The 23,577-nt window shown below is 29.4% G+C and overlaps 4 protein-coding genes across 4 annotated transcripts; 2 read left to right on the forward strand and 2 right to left on the reverse strand.

Annotated features, from left to right (window-relative positions):
• Positions 1-463: 463 nt before the first annotated feature.
• Positions 464-13,353, reverse strand: LOC149886475 (uncharacterized). Its single transcript, XM_090094402.1, has 3 exons — positions 13,098-13,353; positions 4,911-5,437; positions 464-469 (listed from the first exon to the last, which is right to left on the reverse strand). Exons 1-3 carry the CDS (start codon positions 13,273-13,275, stop codon positions 464-466), a joined length of 711 nt encoding a protein of 236 aa, XP_089950528.1. The 5' UTR covers positions 13,276-13,353.
• Positions 8,029-9,062, forward strand: LOC149886476 (uncharacterized). Its single transcript, XM_090092687.1, has one exon. The coding sequence runs from the start codon at positions 8,163-8,165 to the stop codon at positions 8,748-8,750; it is 588 nt and encodes a 195-aa protein (XP_089948813.1). The 5' UTR covers positions 8,029-8,162; the 3' UTR covers positions 8,751-9,062.
• Positions 13,354-13,979: 626 nt separating the features above from the next.
• On the reverse strand, positions 13,980-19,457 carry LOC149886477 (uncharacterized). The gene is made up of 8 exons (XM_090092688.1): positions 19,088-19,457; positions 18,344-18,452; positions 18,026-18,257; positions 17,765-17,941; positions 17,552-17,609; positions 17,011-17,157; positions 15,469-16,707; positions 13,980-15,424 (listed from the first exon to the last, which is right to left on the reverse strand). Exons 1-7 carry the CDS (start codon positions 19,339-19,341, stop codon positions 16,230-16,232), a joined length of 1,455 nt encoding a protein of 484 aa, XP_089948814.1. The 5' UTR covers positions 19,342-19,457; the 3' UTR covers positions 13,980-15,424; positions 15,469-16,229.
• LOC149886478 (E3 SUMO-protein ligase ZBED1-like) lies at positions 14,657-15,373 on the forward strand. Its single transcript, XM_090094403.1, has one exon. It carries the CDS (start codon positions 14,657-14,659, stop codon positions 15,371-15,373), a length of 717 nt encoding a protein of 238 aa, XP_089950529.1.
• Positions 19,458-23,577: the final 4,120 nt, after the last annotated feature.

Consider the following 23,577-nt stretch of genomic DNA (forward strand, 5'->3'; position numbering starts at 1 on the left):
CTCTCTTCAGGATATGAAATAGACTGCTTAAAGTTCAAGGATTATTGTTTTGACACTTTTAGACTATATGTGTCCCTTTATCCATGGTATTACATGGCTCAATCAGTTCACAAAGTATTGATACATGGAGATGACATAATTAAAAGCCTTACATTACCCATCGGACTTATGTCAGAGGAAGCTCAAGAGGCTAGAAATAAAGACTTTAAATCTTATCGCGAAAATTTCAGCCGAAAAACATCCAGAAAAGCAACAAATACTGATCTTATCAATAGACTCCTAGTTTCCAGTGATCCTGTTATTTCATCATTGCGTAAATCAACATCACACCAAACAAATCATAAAGCATTTCCTTCAGATGTTTTACAATTACTTAAACAATCTTCAAACGATATTATTGTTTTATAATTTTTTAATGTAATTTAAAATCGATAATGTTTTCTGGCACTATTTTTTGCTTTTATTATTCCTAAAACATTATTCACATAAATACTCAATTTTAATTCAATATAGGGGGGCCAAAAATCCGATAAAATATTCAAATATCAATTTACCACTTTGTAAGAGAGGAAAGTATCCGGTAACTAAGCAATATAAGTATCCATAACAACTAAATTTAAAAAATTATCACTTTTGTAAGAAGTGTGATCTCAAATTGGTACTCATGCCAAATTTAGTGAATATAGCACTTATAAAATATATGCAGATAACAAAAGTAGGTTGTTGCTAAGCAAAATAAAGGTATCCATAGCAACGAAATAAAAAAATATTACCTTCATAAAAAGCGCAGACATCATATTAGTACTCATACTAATTTTAGTGAATATAGCTCTAATATTAAATTAGTTATGAATTTTGTCCAGTAAAAGTGCATTCTGGCCCACTGTGCGTCGTACCGGCAATCATCAAGTTTAATACATATTGAAAAAAATGTAACAAATGAAAACATTAAAAGTAACAACAAAAAAAATGCCGTTAAAAAAGAATTGTTCTTATTACTGGCTTCAAATTAGTCTTTACAGTCAAATGACGCAACCATGTATTTATTCATATGCCTACACTTACTCACCAGCTCTTGTTTTTTGTTTAATAAACTTGCGCCCTTGTAGATGACAATTTCATTTTTTTCATTTACGCATGGGGTGCATCTTCTTGTGGTTGCCTGGTAAGGTTGGATTTTCTGATGATACTCCATTTAATTAATGGTTTTCCGTTTTTTTCTTTTATTATCTACACTTCTTTAGATACCTCTTTGTCGTTTTTGTACCTTGCAGTATTAAGCGACTTAATGTGGCTTCTGTATCGTAACTTACAAGTTTAGTTCACTCATGCCCATAAATACATTTTCTAAAAAGAAATTTGGAAGGTCGGAAGAAAAAGCAGCTTTTTATAGTGTGTTTTCAGTCAGGAAAAGTTGTTTTAGGGGACAATGCAATCTGCTGATACAATTGCAGGATTTCTTATTTTGTGCTTATGCCAGTTTATTATAGATTTTAAGTTCGGCATGCAGCTGTAACAAACTTTTAAAGTGTTTCTGTTGAATATCTTGTTCAAATTATGCTTTGTTGAAAAATGCTTGTTTACTAAACCAAGAAATGATTTGTCAACTTTTGTGATGACATTTTTGCTAAATGGTGGGTTAAACCTTATAATACTTCACTTGGATTATTAAATTTAAATTTTAACTTATAAAACTTTAACCTGTTTTATTTAACGCTACTTTACAACACGGAACCTCTTTGATGAATATTTTCTAATCGGATTACAACTTTATTAATCTGAATTTTAACGAAATGGATATTTGTTTAAAAATGTTAGAAGGTGGTTTGATTTTAAATTCAAATTAATTCAGAATGGTTTGAGTCAAAGTGATATCCAAGTAGTTAACAATTTTTAAGCTGAATTTAATGGTAAAACTTAGTTATTAATCAAATAACTTTTAGTTGTTTAATAGTCAAAACCAGACTCGCGGCATTTTCTCATGCAAAATTATGTCTTCACTAATTTTTTTGTTTGTTTTTTTGTTGGGTAAACACAATTCACAAAACCATGCTTGCAACTAGAAGCTTTTAAAACACAAGTTAAAAATAAATTTTGTTTTGAGTTTGCAATGGTTTTTCCCAAACTCTTTGACACTTTTTGCGCCTCTTTAAATCTTTTTCTTGTTTCCCTTTTTTTGAATTTGCCGAGTTTCATCTAAAGCTTCACTGAAATAAAGCTTGGATTTCTTTTATTGCTTCTATTTTGTAGCCTTGACATATTATTGTTTTTATTACTTAGTTTTAAATAATTGACACTGGTTTTTTACTTTCGGAATGTTGGTTTTTTTTTATAAGTCAGCATGACGGGGGAGTGAAAACTTTCTCATATAGCTTTTGGAACTTTCCGTAAAGCGTTGCAGTGACATTTGCGCAAGTTGCTTGTATTTCAAAAATATAAGTACAAGTCATTTTTGTTTTCAAATTTTTTAGAACTATTATATATATTTACATTTTCATTAACTACTAATCATTAAGTAATTTAGCCGCGCTCATCTGAGTGCATAACCGTGATCAAATGGCATGTTTACTCTTCCCATGTTAAAAAAATGATGAAAACATTTCCTCGGTTATTCGCTCACGACGTTTTTCCCAAAGGAACAAACTCCATTACGAAATTATCGCCGTAAAATTTTCTACAAAACTTAATTTCTTCTTTACGGTACCACACCTTTGTAAAAATTTCTATAAACATCCAGAGTATTCCAGGAATTTCCCTAAAGTTCCAGTAGGTTAAAAATTTTTTTAGAAAAGCTGCAGAAAGCCATACTTGCAACTATTCTTAATATAGCATTTTAGAAACGGTGTGTTATGTATTTTTGTTATTATGTTATGTGTTATGACTTTTGTAAATATTTGTATATATTTGTATATATATTTGTTATATATTATGTGTTATGACTTTTTTTTAAAAAAATGAGAGTAAAATCCGTTTTCATCAACTTTTTGTAAAAGTTCATCGGTTTATGATACAAGAAATAAATCATTTCTAAAAAATTTAAAAAGTCATAACCAATATGTATGTATGTATGTATGTATGTATGTATGTATGTATGTATGTATGTATGTATGTATGTATGTATGTATGTATGTATGTATGTATGTATGTATGTATGTATGTATGTAATGTATGTATGTATGTATGTATGTATGTATGTATGTATGTATGTATGTATGTATGTATGTATGTATGTATGTATGTATGTATGTATGTATGTATGTATGTATGTATGTATGTATGTATGTATGTATGTATGTATGTATGTATGTATGTATGTATGTATGTATGTATGTATGTATGTATGTATGTATGTATGTATGTATGTATGTATGTATGTATGTATGTATGTATGTATGTATGAATGTATGTATGTATGTATGTATGTATGTATGTATGTATGTATGTATGTATGTATGTATGTATGTATGTATGTATGTATGTATGTATGTATGTATGTATGTATGTATGTATGTATGTATGTATGTATGTATATATGTATGTATGTATATATGTATGTACGTATATATATATATGTATGTATGTATATATATATATGTAATACTTTTGTTGTGTAGCAGTGCATTTGTTATAACTAAATATGTTGTATTATACCCATTATCTACTACACGGTCGTTTACTCAAGGATGTATTAATAGATGGACGTTCAACGCATTGTTATAGATCAGAGGTGCCGCCAATTAACCAAAAATTATGCGTGTTACCGTCAATTTTCTAAGTTCATAATACAGATATTCCGACTTCTACCCGTCAAATTTGTTTTAAAAAACCTCCCTCAGTAAACCCATTATAGTTATGCATTTACTGAAACTTATGATAATAAAAGACAAAAAAATTAATCAAGAATAGCTCACAAATCTGAAAAAGGTTGATTTGAGCTATGAACTTTGCTTAATAAAAATTTAGCTGTTTAAACTTTGACGTCTAAAACTTGGCTTTTGCAAAAAAACTAAATATGGTTTGCTAGAATGGATAGAGTAAAGTAAAACAAATTTTCCTTGTTAAATTAAAACTGCTGTGATATAGTTTAAAGGTCAAATAAGAGATTTTAAGTGTTCTTTTCACCCCACTCTCAGATTGTGCTTCCCACTTTAAGGCTCAAATCAGAGAATATTTCTTATTTTTGTCGGAAATGTCGAAGTTATTTGCCTCGCTTTTTTTTTCTCTTGAATTTGTAATTTTTTTTATTTTTCGCGAACGTCCTAGTTATTAATTTTCTAATTTCTGACACCTAAATCGCATTTTGTCTAAAGGTATTATGACTAAAAGCATCTTAAAGTTCATAAAAAACTATTTATTTTAGAAGTTGGAAAGAAATATCAAGTATGTATTTTTTATGAGCATTGTTGACAAACCATTTTTATAAAGTCAGTCATGTAAAGCTGCTTTAACTTATAATGATCTTATTATTTTTATTATTGTTGTTACTAATAGTAACAACATATGATAATAAAAATAATAAGACCATACCTTTCGTTGCATATTCTTGAGCCTTCTACTAGTGGTGTACAACCTTATTTTTAACATTTTCTAGATAAATCAAGAGGTAAATAATAGATAAATCAATAAATCAATTATATTCCCATCTATTATCTAGGGTTCGTTATCGAAATCGAAAATTTCGAAAATTTTCGATTAAAACGGTACCGAAATGCTACTTTTTTTTCGAAATCTATAAAAATTTATGAAAATAATCGAACTAGCCAAAATAATTTCGGAAATAAAAAAGGAATTTCGAAATGTGAAATTAATTTCCAAAGAAAAAAAAAAATTTCGAAAAGTGAAATTAATTACAAGAAGAAAAAAAAAGAATTTTGAAAAGTTAAATTTATTCCAAAAAGTAATTTTAATACCTTATATTTAAAGTTAAAAACATGTTTAAAAACATGTATATCAGGAAGACTTGTATAAAATTGAACTTTTTTTTTGTCTTTTATTAGTTTAAAAGTAGCCTCATCAACTTGATTTTTCAATTTTTTGTTTTTCTTGATGAGTGCAGTATTTATATTTTTTAGTTTTAGTATAATATATTTTGATTTCATATTTTCCTTTTGAAGAAGTTTAATTTCTGCTTTACTGTCTTCTTTTAGTTTTTTAATTGAATTTTTAAACTTCTCGTTTTCTTCTTTTAACTCCTTTATAATTTTGACAGTTTCAGATTCTTCAACAATTTGTTCTTGCAAACAACTGTTAATACTATTTTTTTCATTAAGCACTTTTTCAGCATTCCTCTTTTTTAAAAGATTTGATCTTTCTGAATATATTTTCCTTGATGAATTACATGACATGTCATTAAATTCAATAGGTATACTGTTTTTTCTATTAACTTTTTTAATGGAGGGAACAAAGTCAGCATGATTTTTATCATCATTTTTTCTTCCTAAAAAATAAACATATATATATATATATATATATATATATATATATATATATATATATATATATATATATATATATATATATATATATATATATATATATATATATATATATATATATATATAGGTACGCGGAAATCGCGTTTTACGGAGCCGATTTTTGTGCTAAAATTTTGTTCCACGTTTTTTTCACTTTTTTTTAGGTAGCGTCAGAAAAACGTTTTTTTGTGGTGTTTTGTTTTAGAAACATATATAAACCTAGATATTTTTCTGAAAGAAGAAGGGTTAATCTTGATTTTTATGATGCTTTTAATGTATGGTTACTAATTTTTTATGGTTTGTTATGGTCCTGAAAATATAGTGTATGTTCTCACGTTAGTTTATAGTAGAAGAAATGTCGAGCCCGCTTTTTTTATTATTGATTTAACTTTCTATATGCATTTTCTAAGCACATGCCAATTTTCAATGAAAAAAAAATGGGAGCAGATAGTTTACTATGTGTTATTCTAAAATACCACTTTTTTTAGGTAGCCTTAGGCAAACGTTTTTTTGAGGTATTTCTTTATAGAAACACATGTAAACATAGAAGATTTTTTGAAAGAAGAAAGGTCAAACTTGATTCTTATATTTTTTTTAAAATATGGTTGCTTAACTTTTTTATGAATTTTTTTGCTTACAATTTTCCATGAAAATTTAGTCGATGTTCTCACATTAATTTGGTATCGAAGAAATGTTGAGCCCGCTTTTTTTATTATTTATTCTATTTTCTACATGTATTTTCTTTTTCCCTGCCATATTTCAGCCAAAAAAAAAAGGGAGCAGATATATAACTAAGAACAGCACTTTTGGTACCTTATTTCTGTTTTTATGAATTTTTTTCGGTAACAGCGAACTATAAAAATACGGGGGCGGATAGGGGGGCCAGTTCTTAGAAAAACATTTTTTTTTTCTTATTATTTTTGTTATTAGGTAACAGTAAAAATGGAAAATAAAGAGATTCAAAAATATATAGATTCTTTACCAGATAGTAAGCAATTTTTTTTTCATAATTGTATTATTGCTAACTATTTTTAAAACAATAACATAAATGTAAAAACCATATTTTTTTTGTTTATCTTAGTAAGATAATCTTAAATATAAAGTCTTTATACTTAAGATTATCTTACTGAGATAAACAAAAAAAATATGGTTTTTACATTTATGTTATTGTTTTAAAAATAGTTAAATAGTTAAAAATCAAAGCAGTTTTAATGTAATATTATTAGATTAAAACTGTATTATTAAAAATGGATTATTAAAAATGTATTAGTAATACATAAATGTAATAATATTAGATTAAAACTGTATTATTAAATATGGATTATTAAAAATGTGTTAGTAATACATAAATGTAATAATATTAAATTAAAACTGCTTTGATTTTATTGATAGATAAAAGTATCATTTCACAGATTCATTAAAACACCATATAAGTATAAAAATTTGTTAACACGCAAATAAGTATTAATAATACTTATTTGTGTAATAACAAATACTTTGTTAAGAATAAATTATTTTATGAGATGTATAATTTGCTTCTTTCCTTCTTATTTCTATGGAAGTCTACAAATCAAATTTACATTGATTTATTCTTAACAAACATTTTTTAGTGTTTAGTTGAAAAATGATATAAAAATTACATTCATCTTCTTTTATTATTTTTCTGTTGTATACTACTTCATCCTTTAAATATTAATTAAATAGTTATACAAACATGTCTAATATTTGCTTCTTGTTTAGATCATAGCACTATTATTAACGATTTCTTGAGATTTCGTAAGTACAGTTCCCATAACATTTTTCCATTAACTCAATGTTTCTAAGGTTTTTTTTTTAAATATAAGATATAATTATTATTGTCTATACCTTTTTATTGATGTACATTAATTTATATATGTTTTTTGTTTACATAAGTATATACCCATTCTGAATGTTAGCTTCTTGTTTATTTACATATAATCTTTATATTTTAATTTTTTAGTTGTTATTTTTTGAACTTACTATTGACAATTACAAGGTGTTATTTTTTATTGTACAATTTTTTTGTTACCTTTAGTTGAATCGACAAGGTCAACCATTGGTAAGTTTGTATATTATAACTTTTGTTATGAATCATAATAACAAACGTTTAAACATGTGTCTAGGTTTAACTCATATTTTGTTTAATTCTCCTTTCATTACTTACTATAGTTAGTAATTTTGAAAACAAGTAATTTCTATTTTGTGAATATATTTAATTCTAAACTTCTGTTTTTTTTTTATGCGGTGTCTTACTCCTTTTTTAACTTTAGAACCATCTTCATCTGTTACAGTTGGTAAGTTCTAAAAACCTGTTATGCATTCCTTATCAAATAACACATTTATTTTTTTATAACAATCTTTTAACCTTAGTTCCAACTTTACAACAAGTGGTAACTTTAAAAACTATTACTTTTTAATATGTGTATGCATTTCTCAACAAGTGCAATATTTATTTTCTATTAAAACTTATTTACCTCAGAAACATCCTCATCTGCTACTATTGGTATATTTTAAATACTTTGAAATGACTTCTGCTTGTCTTAATGCAGTAAAGGATGTTTGACACGTCAATATAAGAGATATTTCTCCCTTACTATTACAGAGGAACTTAAGAAGGAGACAGCTAGTGCAAGGCTTCACAATATTGATAGTGAAGAGTTAATTGGTATGTTTAGCGATATCAAAGGACGATGCCCTAATGCAACAATTAGTTACATATCTAGCAAATTAAGGTCCAAAAAAAATAGAACTATAGATTATTTTGATAATCTTGAGGAGTTGTCAAGAGAAAAAGTAGTTAAGTGGTCTATTTACATGGCGCGTAAAAATAGAATTAGAACTCGACTATTACACAGTGAAATTCGGGCAAAGATTGCTGATAGAGAAGCATCTAAACGACAAAAAATGGATGAAAAACAAAAAAGAAAGTTGGAGCATGAGCTGCGTGTATTAACTACCAGCGAAATTATAAATTTGTATAAACACTTATCTGCCAAACAACTTGATGATTTAGATGATGCTATATCTGAAAGAATTGTCGGAAGAAAATTTTGTCATGAATGGTATGTTGCTAATGATTTAAAAACAGTTATTTATGATGGAAGAGTAGAAAAAGTAAACAAGAGACAACAGGATATAATTTACACTATTTCTTACTGGAAGCAAGATGAAACTGATATTGAAGCTGTTGATTATAAGATGAAAAAAATCCAGCTTGTTGCTGATGTTATAACCGGAGAATTAATATTTTCTTAATTTAAATAAAATTAACTTATATGCATTTCATAAAAATGTATGGCTTATTATTAATTATGGTATGCAAAATGGGTACCACAAGTTTTGTAGCTTGCAAATATGGCACAGCAAGTTTTATGGCTTGCAAATTTTTTTTGATAGACGGCTCTGGCTTACCTTCACGTGGTCTCTATTGTTAAAAATGATTTAATTTTATTCATTAATGGAATTGAAAAATTAAAACATTCACTAAAAGCCAAGACAAAACTTAATTACATTTTTTATTTCAAAATACTTGTTGTTTTTTTGTGCTTTTTGTTTAGGTTGGAGTGGGTAATTGGTCCCTTTAAAGGACAAAATGGATATTCAAACGCATCTTGTAATGTGGTAAAACAGTTTTTTATTCTAATTTCTCTCTGTTTAAGACAGCATTTTAACATTTTTTGTGAAAATTGTTATTAAATTTTTTTTCAGGTTTATGGCGGCAGGGGGAGGGGCGGCATACGCCCCCTCCAAAAAAGGCAATTTTATACACCACTAGTTACTATTTTTCAAAGAATTAAAATATTATATTTTTTTTTTATAAATTAGGGGAGATGGGGGCGCATTGATCGCCGTAGCAGTGTTTTGAAAATTGCGCAGAACCTGAAAGAGATGTAAAAACTTATTAACTACGAAACACATGTAGAACTATCTGGCTTTTGGAATATATAAATATTTTGATTTAAAAAAATGATAAACATGAATAATTTTAACTTTTAAACAACCCTCTCAAAAGATCAATGTACCCCAAACTATGGGGTACTATGATCTCCGACTTGGGGCACATTGATCTTATATGCGTAATATTATCTAAACGTTTAACACTTCTATAACTAAATCTTGTAAATAATTTAGTCAAAGGGTAATATTGTATAACATATAATACATCTAAATTTTTTAATTATTTTTTAAATATAGCAGTTAAACCCACTAGTCTAATTTTTAATTAAAAAATGTATAAATCACAGCAGCTATAAGCTACCCGCTTTATATACGTTTAAAACTTTACAACAACTTGAAATTTATAAGAACTGAAATATAAAGACTGAAACAAGAATACAACTTTTAAGTTTACAAAACTTGTTAAAAGTACAATATTTTGATTAAGAATATTTCATCATTTGTGAAAGTCAAGTTGTGAAGCAGCTTTTGGTTTACATTGTTTTTTATTCCTAAGCAAGTAATTCTTAGTTTCTTTCTTATCTTTTGTGGAGACTTTTTGTTGATTTTTGGTTTGCTTCAAAATTTTCTTTTCTTTTGACAAACGAATTTTATTTCTGACAGGAGTATTAGTCAAGATCCTTGTTTTTAACTGCCTACTTTTAACATTTTTTTTTCTGGCAGATGCTTTTGGGTAAGGTTTTAAAACCTCAGGTGAGATTATAGAAGAAACACTTGTTGACACTTTGTTTAAAATACTTGTTTCAATATTTACTATAGTTATTTCAGACTCTATGTGATTAACATGTGCTGGTATCATTTCAGATTCCATGTTGTTGACAGGAGTGATAGTAACTGTATCTGGAGCAGCTCTATCTGTAACTGATGATGGTAAATATTCGTCATCTTTGAAAATTTCAGAATTGAATGGCTCAATGCCAGCTACTCTAAATCCTGTCTGTATATTAGATGGTGAGAAAGCTTTTGTATACGGTTCTCGAACTATTGAAACAATATCATAAATGGTCATTGGTCTTGGGTTTGAAACCATCCAATTATCACATGCAGAATTGTAAAACATTTTCAATGGTCCAAAAACAGTTCTATCTAATGGCTGCAATTTATGGCTGCAATGGGGAGGAAAACTTATCATTGTAATTCCGTGTTGAATTGCAAGCTCCAAGCCTTTAACAGAAATATGACTTTCATGACTGTCGAGAAGTAACAAAACTGGAGATTCCTGAGAACAGTTTGAATATTTAACAAAATGTTTAATCCATTCTATGAAAATTTCTGAGTTCATCCAACCAGAAGGATTTGCAAATCCCACACATCCAGGAGGTCCTTCCTTAATCATGTAATCATGAAACTTTACCCTAGGAAAAATAAATAATGGAGGAATGGAATTTCCAATAGCATTAGAGGCACAACATGCAGTTACCAATGTTCCTCGTTCTGCAGATGTGATTCTTCAAACTTGTTTGCTTCCTCTACCAGCTAAAACCTTTACCGGCTTTTGAACGGTTGTTAAACCAGTTTCATCAACATTATATATACAGTTAGGATTATATTTATATCGATTTCTTACCGTTTTAAGATTTTGAAAAAACTCTCTTACAGTGTGTTTGTTAAAAGCTGTTGATCGAGCGAAGCTCGTTGCTTCAGGTGTTCGTAGAGACAACTCTGGTTGTCTTTTCATAAAACCTTGCAACCAATCAATGCCTGCAATTTTATTTTTGACCCATGATGATGGGCATATCTTATTGCTTTTTAAAACAAATTCATATGCCAATAATCGCGTTGACCTAGTTGAAAGGCCATAGTTCATTTTTGATGCAATTAGTAAATAACTTGATAAACTTTTTTCATCTTCTGCTGTAAAAACTTGTCTATTGTTGTAGTTAGGCTTGAAAGCTTCATTTGGATTAAGCCTCTTTTTACGACAATATCTTTTTAAAGTCATTCTATCTATGTTATACTGACGTGCTACAACATTCAGTTGTGTTCCTTCTAAAACTTTATTAACAGCTACTTTCATTGTTTCACTTGGTATAGCAACTTTATTTGTTTTTTTAATTCTATTTCTAACCATTTTAAGATCTGTAAAAAAATATATCAATAAAAACATGTTTTTAATAAATGCTAATATTTAACATAATAATATTATGTTAAATATTTTTTAATTATTATGTTAAATATTATTATTAAAAAATAATAGTATTATTATAAATAATATATTGATATTAAAAAATAATAGTATTATTATTACTAGCTTATAACATAAGTAGATTTCAAAAATGAAATGCTAAAAGCTATTGTTTGTTTATATATAGTTTTTTTTAAAATTATAAATACAATTCCATTCGTTTAACTGTATTGCTTATAAACAAAAACATGGGGCACTTCGTCTTCTATGGGGCACTTTGATCCTCCAATCAATGGGCCCCGCATAGTCAAAGATCAATGTACCCCAATAGGTATAGGTAACATATTGATAGCAATACCTACTGTATAAATTGCAGCCAAATAAAAATTATATATTATATTATACACCTAACACTTACAAATTTAAAATAAAATTGTTGTTAACCCATACAGACATCTAAATAAAAATATATTTGAATTATAGTACGATTTAAAGAAATCACTTTTTATGACGAAAAACAATATTTTCTTTACTTTTTTTGACGCTGATAACCTTATGAAAAAATATTACGAATAATCAGTTAGGGAAGCATAATGGTTAATTAAATTGCAACCTCACTTTTAGTAAGGCAAAAATGAACGAGTAAAAGCCAAAAGATCATACTGCCCCGGCGATCAATGCGCCCCCATCTCCCCTACTCATTTTAGTAAATATTACGATATTTAAAAGAATGAAATTTTAATAGGGTGTACCTTACCCACAACCTAACGCCCAACTTTAAGATTGACCTGTTATACTCGCTAGCGATGTAGAATAAAGTAATACCAACATGTTATTCATAAATATTATCAGTTTCATAAGAAAAACACTCTTTTATGGAGAAAAAGTGTTTTTTTGTGAGGTGTTAGTGATGGATTAGCACCCCCTCTGGAGCCCTTGATGCGCCATTTACCTTGAAAAAAGTTTAAAATTAAAGTCCATTCTTACACCTATTTTTTGATACCAAGTTATAGATTTTTGAATAAGAATTGATAAAGTTACAACAAATTATGTAAAAAAAAAAATTTTTTTGACCACAGTTTTATCAAGAAACCCATATATCGAAAATTTGCTACTAAAAACGTCATACCTTTTTATAGAATTATCCTATTTTCGTAATTTTTTCACCTTTGAAATACTGTATTTGAGGGCTTTCTAATGATATATAACATTCTAGTATTTGAATAATTTAAAAAAATCAGTCCACGTACCTAATATATATATATATATATATATATATATATATATATATATATATATATATATATATATATATATATATATATATATATATATATATATATATATATATATATATATATATATATATATATATATATATATATTGTTGTATATAACTATATATTATTGTATATAAATATATATACATATATATGTATGTATTTATATGTAAATTTATAAGTGCTCATCTGTTTAAGTATTTAACATTTAATAAATCCACGCAAGAAGACTTGACTTACCAGTAATAAAATGTTCACCGCAAATGTAAGCAAACCCCAAATTCAGCAAAATCTTTCTATTTAAGAAAGCAATCCATAACCTCCTTCGCTCTTCTTCTATCGGAAGCCTATGAAAAGGAATTGTGCTACCTTTAATTTTTCTGTTTTCACAGTATGGTGCGCAACAGCTTTTTACCATTTTTACATTTGTTTACATCTTTTTGCCACCCATCATGGTGGATATAAAATTTTGCGGACGTTCGGCGCTCATATGAGTATCATGCACTGATCTCTATAATAACTGGATAGCGCAACTCCGAGCAAAACTTCTTATTTTTTGACGCCAAAATCGCCATATTGGAAAGCCCCAAAAATTTTAATCCCGTAAGCTTTAAGTTCTGTTTTTCGGCTTATCGCTTTATAGCACATATCAGATTTCATTGTTCTGGGACTTTCCAATATGGCGATTTTGGCGTGAATTTTGATATTAGAGATGCGCTATCCAGTTATTATAGAGATCAGTGGTATCATGAATTCTTATATTTAATTAAATTCAATACATTATGTAATGATTGGTACACAATATTTCACAATGGGCATTATCAACGATTGGTTTAACTCCCTTTAGACAGTATTAAAGATTAATATACAAATAAATCCCTTTAGAGAATACTCCCGCACGAAGTAATTCTCCTACGAACGCACTTAAAAGCCGTGCGACTAAACTTAAGAGAGACGAAACGACAGAGAACAATGAAGAGATTTTATGCTATTCCTTTGACTTAATTTTAATATAAATTTTATTTACTTTTATTCTCTTTTTATGGTAGAAACAAAATGTTGAATAATAATTTTCATAAAAATAGAGTCTGGAATTATTTTGTAAAAAACAATGACTCTACATAACCACGTGTAAATATAAAGATGCATTAACAAACGAAATTTGCAACAATGAGCTGAAGTACAATAAAAATACCAGCTCAATGGCAAATCATTTGTATAGTAACCATCGTATTAATATTAAAGAGTCTAAACTTCCAAGTACAAAAACTGGTCATCTATATATCAAAGCTGCATTTGCAAACTCTTACTCATATTATTTAAGCTCGCAGAAATATAGAGATTTAGAAGTATCTATGTGTAACTTTATTCTTCAAACAGGCCAACCGCTTTCGATTGTTGACAACAAGCATTTTATCAAAATGCTAGATTCGTTTGATAGCAAGTACAAATTACCGACTAGACAAAGGTTTTTGTATGAAATAGTGCCGCTTAAATTTGATTCATTTAAAATAAAGGTTATGAATCTTTTAAACGAAGCTGAATTTTGCCATCTAACAACAAATGGATGCACATCACAAGCCTCGCATTCACACATCGGTGCCACTATACATTTTGTTGATCAAAATTTTTGTTTGAAATCGATTCGCATTGCATTAAAGCACAGCCCAAAAGCTCATACCAGTGTATATTTAAAGGAAAAAATTGAATTAATTCTAAATGAATGGAAAATAAACGATAAAACACTTTAAACAAGTAGTGACACTGCTGCATATATCAAACATTGTCTAGAAGATCTAATGAATAAATTGTACATACCTTGTTTTTGTCACATATTAAATTTAGTTGTTAAAGATGTTCTTGTAAAAGAGAATGAGCAATCAACTGAAGAAAATGATTGCGTTTTCATAATTTTAAAGAAATGTAGGAAACTAGTTGGCGTATTTAAACATAGTAATAAACTTTCTGCTCAGCTAGTTAGCTGTGTTGAATTAAATAATATGAAAATTGACAATCCGGAAGATAAATGTTCAATTAACAAATTAAAACAAGACGAACTTACTCGGTGGAATTCGACCTTTTTAATGCTGCAATCAGTTTTTAAACTTAGCGACTCTATCAAAGACGTTTTAATCAAACCAGAGAACAAAGATAATAAAAAATTGTTGTTAAAAAGCTGGGAACTGGGAATCATTGGCGAGCTAATTAATTTATTAGAACCAATACATAATTTTACAAAAATTTTGAGCGGATCACAATATACCACTTGTTCAATTATATTACCAGCCGTTTATAGATTAACTGATTATTTTACTAACTTTAAAAGTGAATCAAATAATCGTATAATTATGAATCTTGCCATTAAACTCAAAGACAGTTTTAATCGAAGATGTGAAGATTTTCTCAAAATTGAAAAGTTATACGCAGCTACATATTTAGATCCTCGATTTCGTGCTTTTAAATTTATATCGACAAAACAGCAAAAACTGCTTGTATTAAAAAAGCTCATTCTTTAGTTGTTCAATTGAGCAATGAATTGCAGCTCACACCGACAAGTCTTTATAGCACTATTTTTCTTTTTTTTGATGGAATTCCTTAACTAGATGACGACTCTGACCCAGAGTCGTCATCTAGTTAAGGAATTCCATCAAAAAAAAGAAAAATAGTGTTATGCGATGAAACAGTGTCGTCAAAAGATTTGTTATCAGTGGACGAAGAAATCATCAACTATCTAAATATGAATATAAAAGTATCAGAAAATTCATGACCCCTTGCATTTTATAAAAATAATTTATGCCAATTTCCCGTTTTGTCAAAGGTAGCGAAGATGCTTTTTTGCATAACTGCTTCATCAACGCCTTCAGAAGAGCTATTTTCAAGTGCTGCCGAAATAATCACAGAACGGCGAAATAGACTTAAGGATTTGGCTGAAAAATGTGTCTTGTTGAGCCAAGACATATAAAATGCCAATCTTTGTTTTTTTTTCTTCTTTACTTTGTAATTGTAATTTCCGTTTTATTTTGTTTGTTAACTCGATTTTAATTCATCTAGTAGATTAGAAGAACTAAAATCGAACAAAAAAATGCTTTTGTTATAGCACCATGTATTATTATAACAGTATAGCATATCACCTAGTTTTTTTGTTTACTCTCTTGAAGTTCTATTTGTTTCATAACATCTAAAAAGTAAATTGTCAAGCAACATTAAAGTATATGATAATAATAAAATTTTTTATTCAAATATTTCGACTAAATCGACTTTTAGTCGACTTAGTCGATTTTTAGTCGACTTAGTCGATTTTTAAAATGCATTAGTCGATTTTAGTCGACTTTAAAAAATACAAAAATCGATTTAGTTGACAGTCGAATAATTTCAAAGTCGTAACAACACTAGCTGAAACGCATATGATGTCAGAATTTCTTTAAAATTTGCCTCAGCGGAATTAGGTTCAAACATATCAACATATATTTTTTGCATTTGATAAATAGTTTGATGGTCTCTTTCATTCCGCATTGAGGCTAATAAAACATAGAATTTATCAAGGAAGTTTTCCAAAGTACTATTAAATTCAATAACTTCTTTTAGTTTACCTTTAAAATTCTCTAAACGGTTATTAGTGGTATTCATAAAATTTGTACAAGCATAATTTAAACCAAAAACCCACTCATTACGAATGTTATGCCAGTTATCATTAAAATATTTCAGAACTGATGAAACAAATATCCCATAAAAATCATTGTATTGGTCCTCTGACGTTGCATAAGCTAATTTCTGAATGAGCTCAAGACATGATGTTCGTTGTCCACTTGTGATCCCAAGCTTGACGGTAGTAATTTCACGATTGAAAGTTCTTAATATAAAAATTAGATTATTTTATTATTTACAAAATACATAAATTTGTAACACTTGAGTTTTATATGAATAATTACATATAAAACGTTTGCATGAGTTGGATATTTCTCATATTGTCGTTTCTCCATTACAGACTTTATCAACAGTTGATGTGGCAGCAACTCCCTTGCGGCCTCTTCCCTTAATCGGTGGATGTATGTACAGAGATATCTGCCATCCCCACAAAAACAAGTGACGACATATTGCTGATCTAACTATATTAATTGTGCAATTTTACAATACATTTATAAGCTCAAGTTACCTAAGAGTGTGAAATAAGCAAAGTAACAGAGATGCATCTGGAAAAGCAGCACGTAAAACATGTCTCTCTGTCAAGTCTTTGTCTGTCATGATGGCATTAGTCTTTGACCAAGAAACATTGTTTCTCTTAAACGTTTCCACAAACCAACTAATAATTAAAAAAAAGAGTTTATTGTCAATAATTTAGTTTCAAGTGTAAGTCATAAAAATATTTTTGTTTGCTATGACAGTAACTTAGCTAAATAAAAGAGATACCAATTAAATCTGTATTGCATCTGTAACTGACATCTTTGAACATCACTGGAAGAGCATAGGACTGTCCCGCAGAGCATATTTCCCCCAGTTGCAATAAGACATTAGGATTTCAGGTTCAAAGTAACAGGACTGAAGAACTTTTTTTTCCAAATGTTAACTTCTTCAGGTGCTCTAAGTCACCACAATATAGTTTAAAAATGTGACACAAAATGAATTTGAAAAGTTTTTTGGGGGCTACCTATCCATGGAAATCAAATATACGTACTGCATGAGAAAAAAAATCAAACCTCAATGATGCAGCATCCTCATTTGTAAGTAAAACTACAGCAGCTACTTCACTTTCACCTGTTTAATGATATCAACATTAATTAAAAATATTTCAAATCAAATACACAAATTTATTTAAAAAAAAAAAAAAAAGGAAATAATGAACAACTTTGCAAAATATATTGATAGTATGTACAAAAGCAAACATAAAATGTATAAAGCAACATAATAACCAGCACTATCTCCACAAAGTATAATATAAACAGGCAGTCGAATTTGTAACAGTTTATAAATTGCATCTATACATATGAACTCTGGACAAGCATTGTATGCACTATGCATAAATGTGTCTTGGAAAAAAATCCCTTTTAAATTATTTTCAGAGTCTGTTAAAACTTCAACATTAGCATCTAAAAATAATATAATTATGTTTTTATATAAATTCAATGAAATAGTGAACGTAAGAGTACAAAATTATTTCAGAGATTACTTACTATATATTCTTTTTAACGTTGTAACAAAGGTTCCGATATCAGTCCGGGTGTCAATTTTATGAGATAAAGCAGCAATATTAGATATATCTCTAAGAGTTATTATTTTGCCTGTGGAGTTTATCAACTCTTTTTGCAGCAGTTTTTTGTTAGGTTTTAAATGAATTAACTCTGTAGCTTTTTGAATAGCATAATCAGGGAGTCTTCTTTGATTAGGCAGTTGCTTATAGAGAATCTGAATTTAAAAATAAAGATCAACCTGTGAAAAAACAATTGGGTAATAAAGGGGAGTATAAGAAAAGAAATAAAAGTGTAACTGACTTCAGATATTTCATGGTTATGTGTTTTATCCATATCTTGTAAAACTAAACATTGTCCATCTTCTGACACTTTAAAATGCAGGTAGAAAAGACCTAAAGTGTCAGAAGTTCTATAATAATAGTTATAATCAGAATCCAAAAAATGGTCTAATTTAGATATATATTAATTTTAATTGAAATAAAATCATTCAAAAATAAAGCCACCTTAAATGTGAGATTTTTTAAGTGAAATTTTACTGGTTTTTTAAGTTTTTTACAGAACAAAATTATCTCTAATACTTCAAAAGTTATAAGAGTTTTAGTAATACCCTCTAAAATGAATACTTAAAAAAAACAAAAAAAAACAAGAAGCCATACAGCTCATCTTGAAACAGCCATTCATAGCTTTGTTTGTTTAAAGTTGTATCCAACTAACCTAGGGGTTTTATGTTACTAAACTTGAGGTATTAGTTACTAGTTGTATGTAACTAAACTTGAGGTATTAGATATTTCTGCTAAAGCACTAAGTGATAATTACTTGCCACATCTAATATTGGATTTTATAAGTAATAGACATCAGTGTGTAGTAGTCGATGAATTCTATTCAGACTAGGTAGACGTATTGAGTAGTGTTCCTCAGGGTCCTGTAATTGGTTCTGTAAATAATATTGTTTCGTTGTTCATAAATGATATCTCTGAATTGGTCTAAAAAAATTGTAATTGATTTTTTCGACATTATCCTGCAAAAAAATAAACAATAATTTACGAGCTTTTACGTTTTTCCTCTCCACTATATTTAAGTTTTTGACCACCATGTATACAACAATACTTGATGAAATAGTATTTAACCTGAGGTGCTATAACAGCAGCTTTCTTTGGAACAGATTTTCTAGCAGCCTCAATAGTTCTAACATCTCTAATCCATAACTTAACAAAATTAGTATCCTCATACTTTTTAATAGCTTCTTTTAACAATAAAAATGATGAAAAAAATTCGGAGGAAGTAAAAGCGATTGCCATTTTCACTACATGATATTTAACACTTCGATTTGTTATGACACCTGAAAATATTTATTCCACCGAAATTTCTTAAAATTATTTTTTCTACCGAAAGCGTGTTTTATTGGTTGATTTGACACGTGAAATTCTTAGCCAATGAAACGGATTTTCGGTAGGATAAGATTTTATTTTTGGCTACCGACTTTCGGTAGGCTATCCACGGCGATGTAATATATGTACCTACATATACATATATCATATATGTATATAAAAATGCAGCTGTTTATGCAGTAGATTTATTGCAGACATGTGTATGCACACAGAATTATTAACTGATTATGTTTATTTCAACTATGGACCTTGTACTTGTTGTCTCAAATAAAGTAATAAATAAAAAAATAAAATACAACCTTAGTTTTTATAAAACAATATCTTCATTGATGCTGGGAGCATACCAACAATCTTGCACATGGCCACACAAAAAATATGTTTTATTTGCCTCCAATGATTTATATACTTTTGTATTTTCTTTTGTAAACTCACTAGGACACTATGAGAAAAATTAAAACGTCTCTCCAAGTAATGTCAGGCAACTTCGTAATGTCTTTCTTCTAAACACTTTCATTAAAACTTTCTGGATTTAATTCAATTGCGTTTGAAATATTCATTTTTTATTTATTGATAACTGATTTTAATATTTTAAATAGTTAAATTTATCAAGTAAAAGTAAATGTTGACTATAGTTAAACCGCTATTTTAGTTTTTTTTTTGCCTGCCAGTATCCGCGCGCTTATTGTTTACATTTTGCTTATACGTCACATGAAATTATTCTATAAAAATAAATTTTCTTAATTTTTGATGAGTTACTAATCTTTGATCAAAAACTAACTATTTAATTACTTATTGTAAATTTCTGTCAAAATCATTTTTTCGCCTATGGCATGGAAGTGAAATTTCCACTTTTTCCAAACTTTTGTTTAGAAAAACGGCCTCCAAAGAATTTTACTCCCAAAAAAGGTTTTTGCAACGGCCGCAGACTGAGAGGCGGAAGCCAGAAAATTCTTCAGGTAAAATAATTGTTGAAAGATGGTTGCTTATAGGTTTCGCCTCCCGAAAGAGTTGGCCTTTCGACAGAATATTAGTTTGCCTCTGGGAGCTCTGATTTTTTTCCCGTGAATTTATATCATTTACGGCATTTTATTGCGCTTTCGAAACCTCAGTGGCTTGTAATTAGTAATTTTGCCATAACAATTGAAAATTTGTCGGAACAGTGCTACCATCTTAAGCCTAACTTATTTTTCCCAAGTTTTTTTTATCAGGTCTACAATTTACATTCTCAAGAATCTTTATATCCTCGCAGACATTACCATTGGAGTTTACTAAGTTCTTAATAAAAATGCAATTCACTATGGTTCACTTACATTTGACTTTGACGCCATGACTTATTCAAAAGCTTTAGTGATTAAACTGTCCGCACGTTATAAAACAGTTTTCTTTTTGGAAATAAACTCGAACTTTTCATAAAAAACAGATTTCTATACTTCTTGTACTTCTTATACTTCTTATGCTTCCTATAGTTCATACTTAAAATTTTCATATACTCAGTGGCGTAGCTAGGTAACCAAGGGCCCTGGGGCAAATTAAAAAATGGGGCCCCACTGCTATGTAAACTAATTAGGTTTTATCAAATAAAAATATGAAATATACAAATTCTTTAAAAATGCTAAGGTACTTAAGCTCTTTTTTGTGCACTGCAGGGCAGGTAATAAAAATATTAAACAGAAACAATATAAATTACAATTAATACTTGGTGTAGGTTTGGCTAATAAAACGAAATAAAGAAGATTCATGGGTTTATTATATAAAGGTCGGGCCTACCAACTGACTAAATAGCAATTATATTTCAAATTTTTTCCTAGCTTTAGTTTTCGCCAAAGTATCAATGACTTCGTTTAAATCCAGGCTTGATGCGGTTTTATTTTCAATAGCTATTAGCGATAAATGTCGGAGTCGAGTTTGGTCCCTCTTATTTCTTAAATAATTTTTTATTATTTTTAATTTGCTAAATGACCTTTCAGCTGCTGCAGAAGTGACAGGAATTGTTAAGAATAATAACATTGCTGCCCAAGTAGCAGTACTCGTATGGGCCAATGCCGTCTACGCCAGTTCTGGCAATCCATTTACGGGACATTAAAGTTCCATGAATGGCATGCCGGAGCCGATATGAACAATAGTTGTAAAAGATTCATCAGAGCTGGTTTGCCAGATAGCAACTGTCATGTGGTCCATTTGCGGCATCCCAGTCCTGGATATCCAATAATGGGCCAATATATATACACAGATGGCACGCCAGAGCCGGTTAGCCACAACTGAACCACTGCTCAAAACATAACTGAAGAGCGTATACGGCAATTTTTTTGAAGCCTGTCTTGGACTTTCAAGATGGCGACGGAATAAACGAATGCTTATACAAAAATTTTAAAACTGATTGTAATGAAGTTTTATATTTTGAGTTCAAATATTGATAAATATATAAGTTTCAAATAAAAATCTGTTTTTCTGTTTAACATAATATTTTTTTCGCAAAAATATTTACATAAATTTCAATATAAATATATATTTTTTGGTTTACAAAATATACTCTCAGAATAATTTGTTGTATGTTACCTTTTCTGTTTTTCGTTTTTTAGAATAAATATGATAAAATAAGGTAAAAATTCTCAGTAAAACTAAGTATAATTTTTATTTGAAGTTTTTTTAGTGAAGAAAGAGTTATCTAAGTTTTAAATTTAGACCAAAGAAACCTAGCTATAATATACAGTATTGGACAAAACATTTGCAAACAACATCGAACAATGCTAAAAAATGTTCCTAATTTTACATGTCTTAAAAACGAAACGAACTATACTACCACAGCAAACAATTCAGGAGTCTGGAGTCATAGCATGCTATGACATGAGCAATCAGTTGACAGGTGACAGCACACAGGCAGAATTTTGTTCACAAGTGCCATTTTGCAGCGGACAAAACAAGTGCAACATTTTTGGTTTGTTTTATTTTCTTAAGTCTGGTCCGTGTCAACGTCACGGAAGTTTTTTAATAATTGAAGGAAGTATCCAGAAGTTTCCAGAAGCATGCCGAAGCTTCCAGAAGCTTCCAGAGGTTTCCAGAAGAAGCATCTGGAAGCATCCAGTAGCATCCAGAAATATTTATTATTTTTATGACTTCAAGCGCAAAAATGGCTCCCGACAGTCTTGGATTGGAACTAAAAAAGAAAATTATTGGCGATTACGTAAGTGGAATGTCACAAAAAAGTATTTGTGATAAATATCGCGTGAAAAAATGGACCGTATCAAGACTATGTTCCAAATATCGTTCTACGGGGAAGTTGGCAGCAGATAACAAAGGTGGAAGACTGCGTTCCACCACTTCTAGAGAGGATTCTATGATTGTCAGATCTGTCAAGAAGGATCCCTGGATATCATCAGTCGAGATACAAAAGCAATTAGAGCTGCCTGTATCGGACCGAACAATCAGACGACGTGCTGTTGAAGCCGGATTGTTTTCTCGACGCCCTGCAAAGAAACCGCTGATTACACTAAAAAATTAGAAGAAAAGACTCCAGTTTGCTACATCTCATATTGACTGGAATATGCAGAAATGGCGAACTGTCCTGTTCAGTGATGAATCGAAGTTCAACATTATTGGGAGCGATGGCATTTGCCGTGTACGTCGACCGGCCGGAAAACGCCTCGATTTGCGTTACTGCCATAAGACCGTGAAGAATGGTGGAGGCAATGTAATGGTCTGGGGGTGTTTTTCTGCTAACGTTCTAGGTCCAATACATCGAAACGATGGAATGATGGACCGTTTCATGTATAAAAATATCCTGAAAGATGTTATGTTACCTCATGCTGAATGGAATATGCCAATAAAATGAGTTTTTTAGCAAGACAACGATCCGAAACACACTTCAAAAGTAGTCAAGCAGTGGTTTCAAGACAACCACCTATCGATGATGGATTGGCCGCCTCAATCTCCAGATCTCAACCCTATCGAGAACCTGTGGGAGATCGTCAACCTCAGAATTAATCGTGAAGGTGTTCGTAATAAGGACCAACTGTTTGAACAAATCCAAAAGGCCAGGGCAGCGATTCCACAAAGTTTCATTAATTACCTGATTGAATCTATGCTTCGAAGATGCAAGGATGTGATCGACAACAAAGGATTCGCCACGAAATATTGATAGCGAAATAC

This window comes from Hydra viridissima, unplaced genomic scaffold, assembly GCF_058129835.1.
Source record: "Hydra viridissima isolate aposymbiotic clone 2 unplaced genomic scaffold, HvirCarnegie_v1 scaffold_7, whole genome shotgun sequence".
NCBI lineage: Eukaryota > Metazoa > Cnidaria > Hydrozoa > Anthoathecata > Hydridae > Hydra > Hydra viridissima.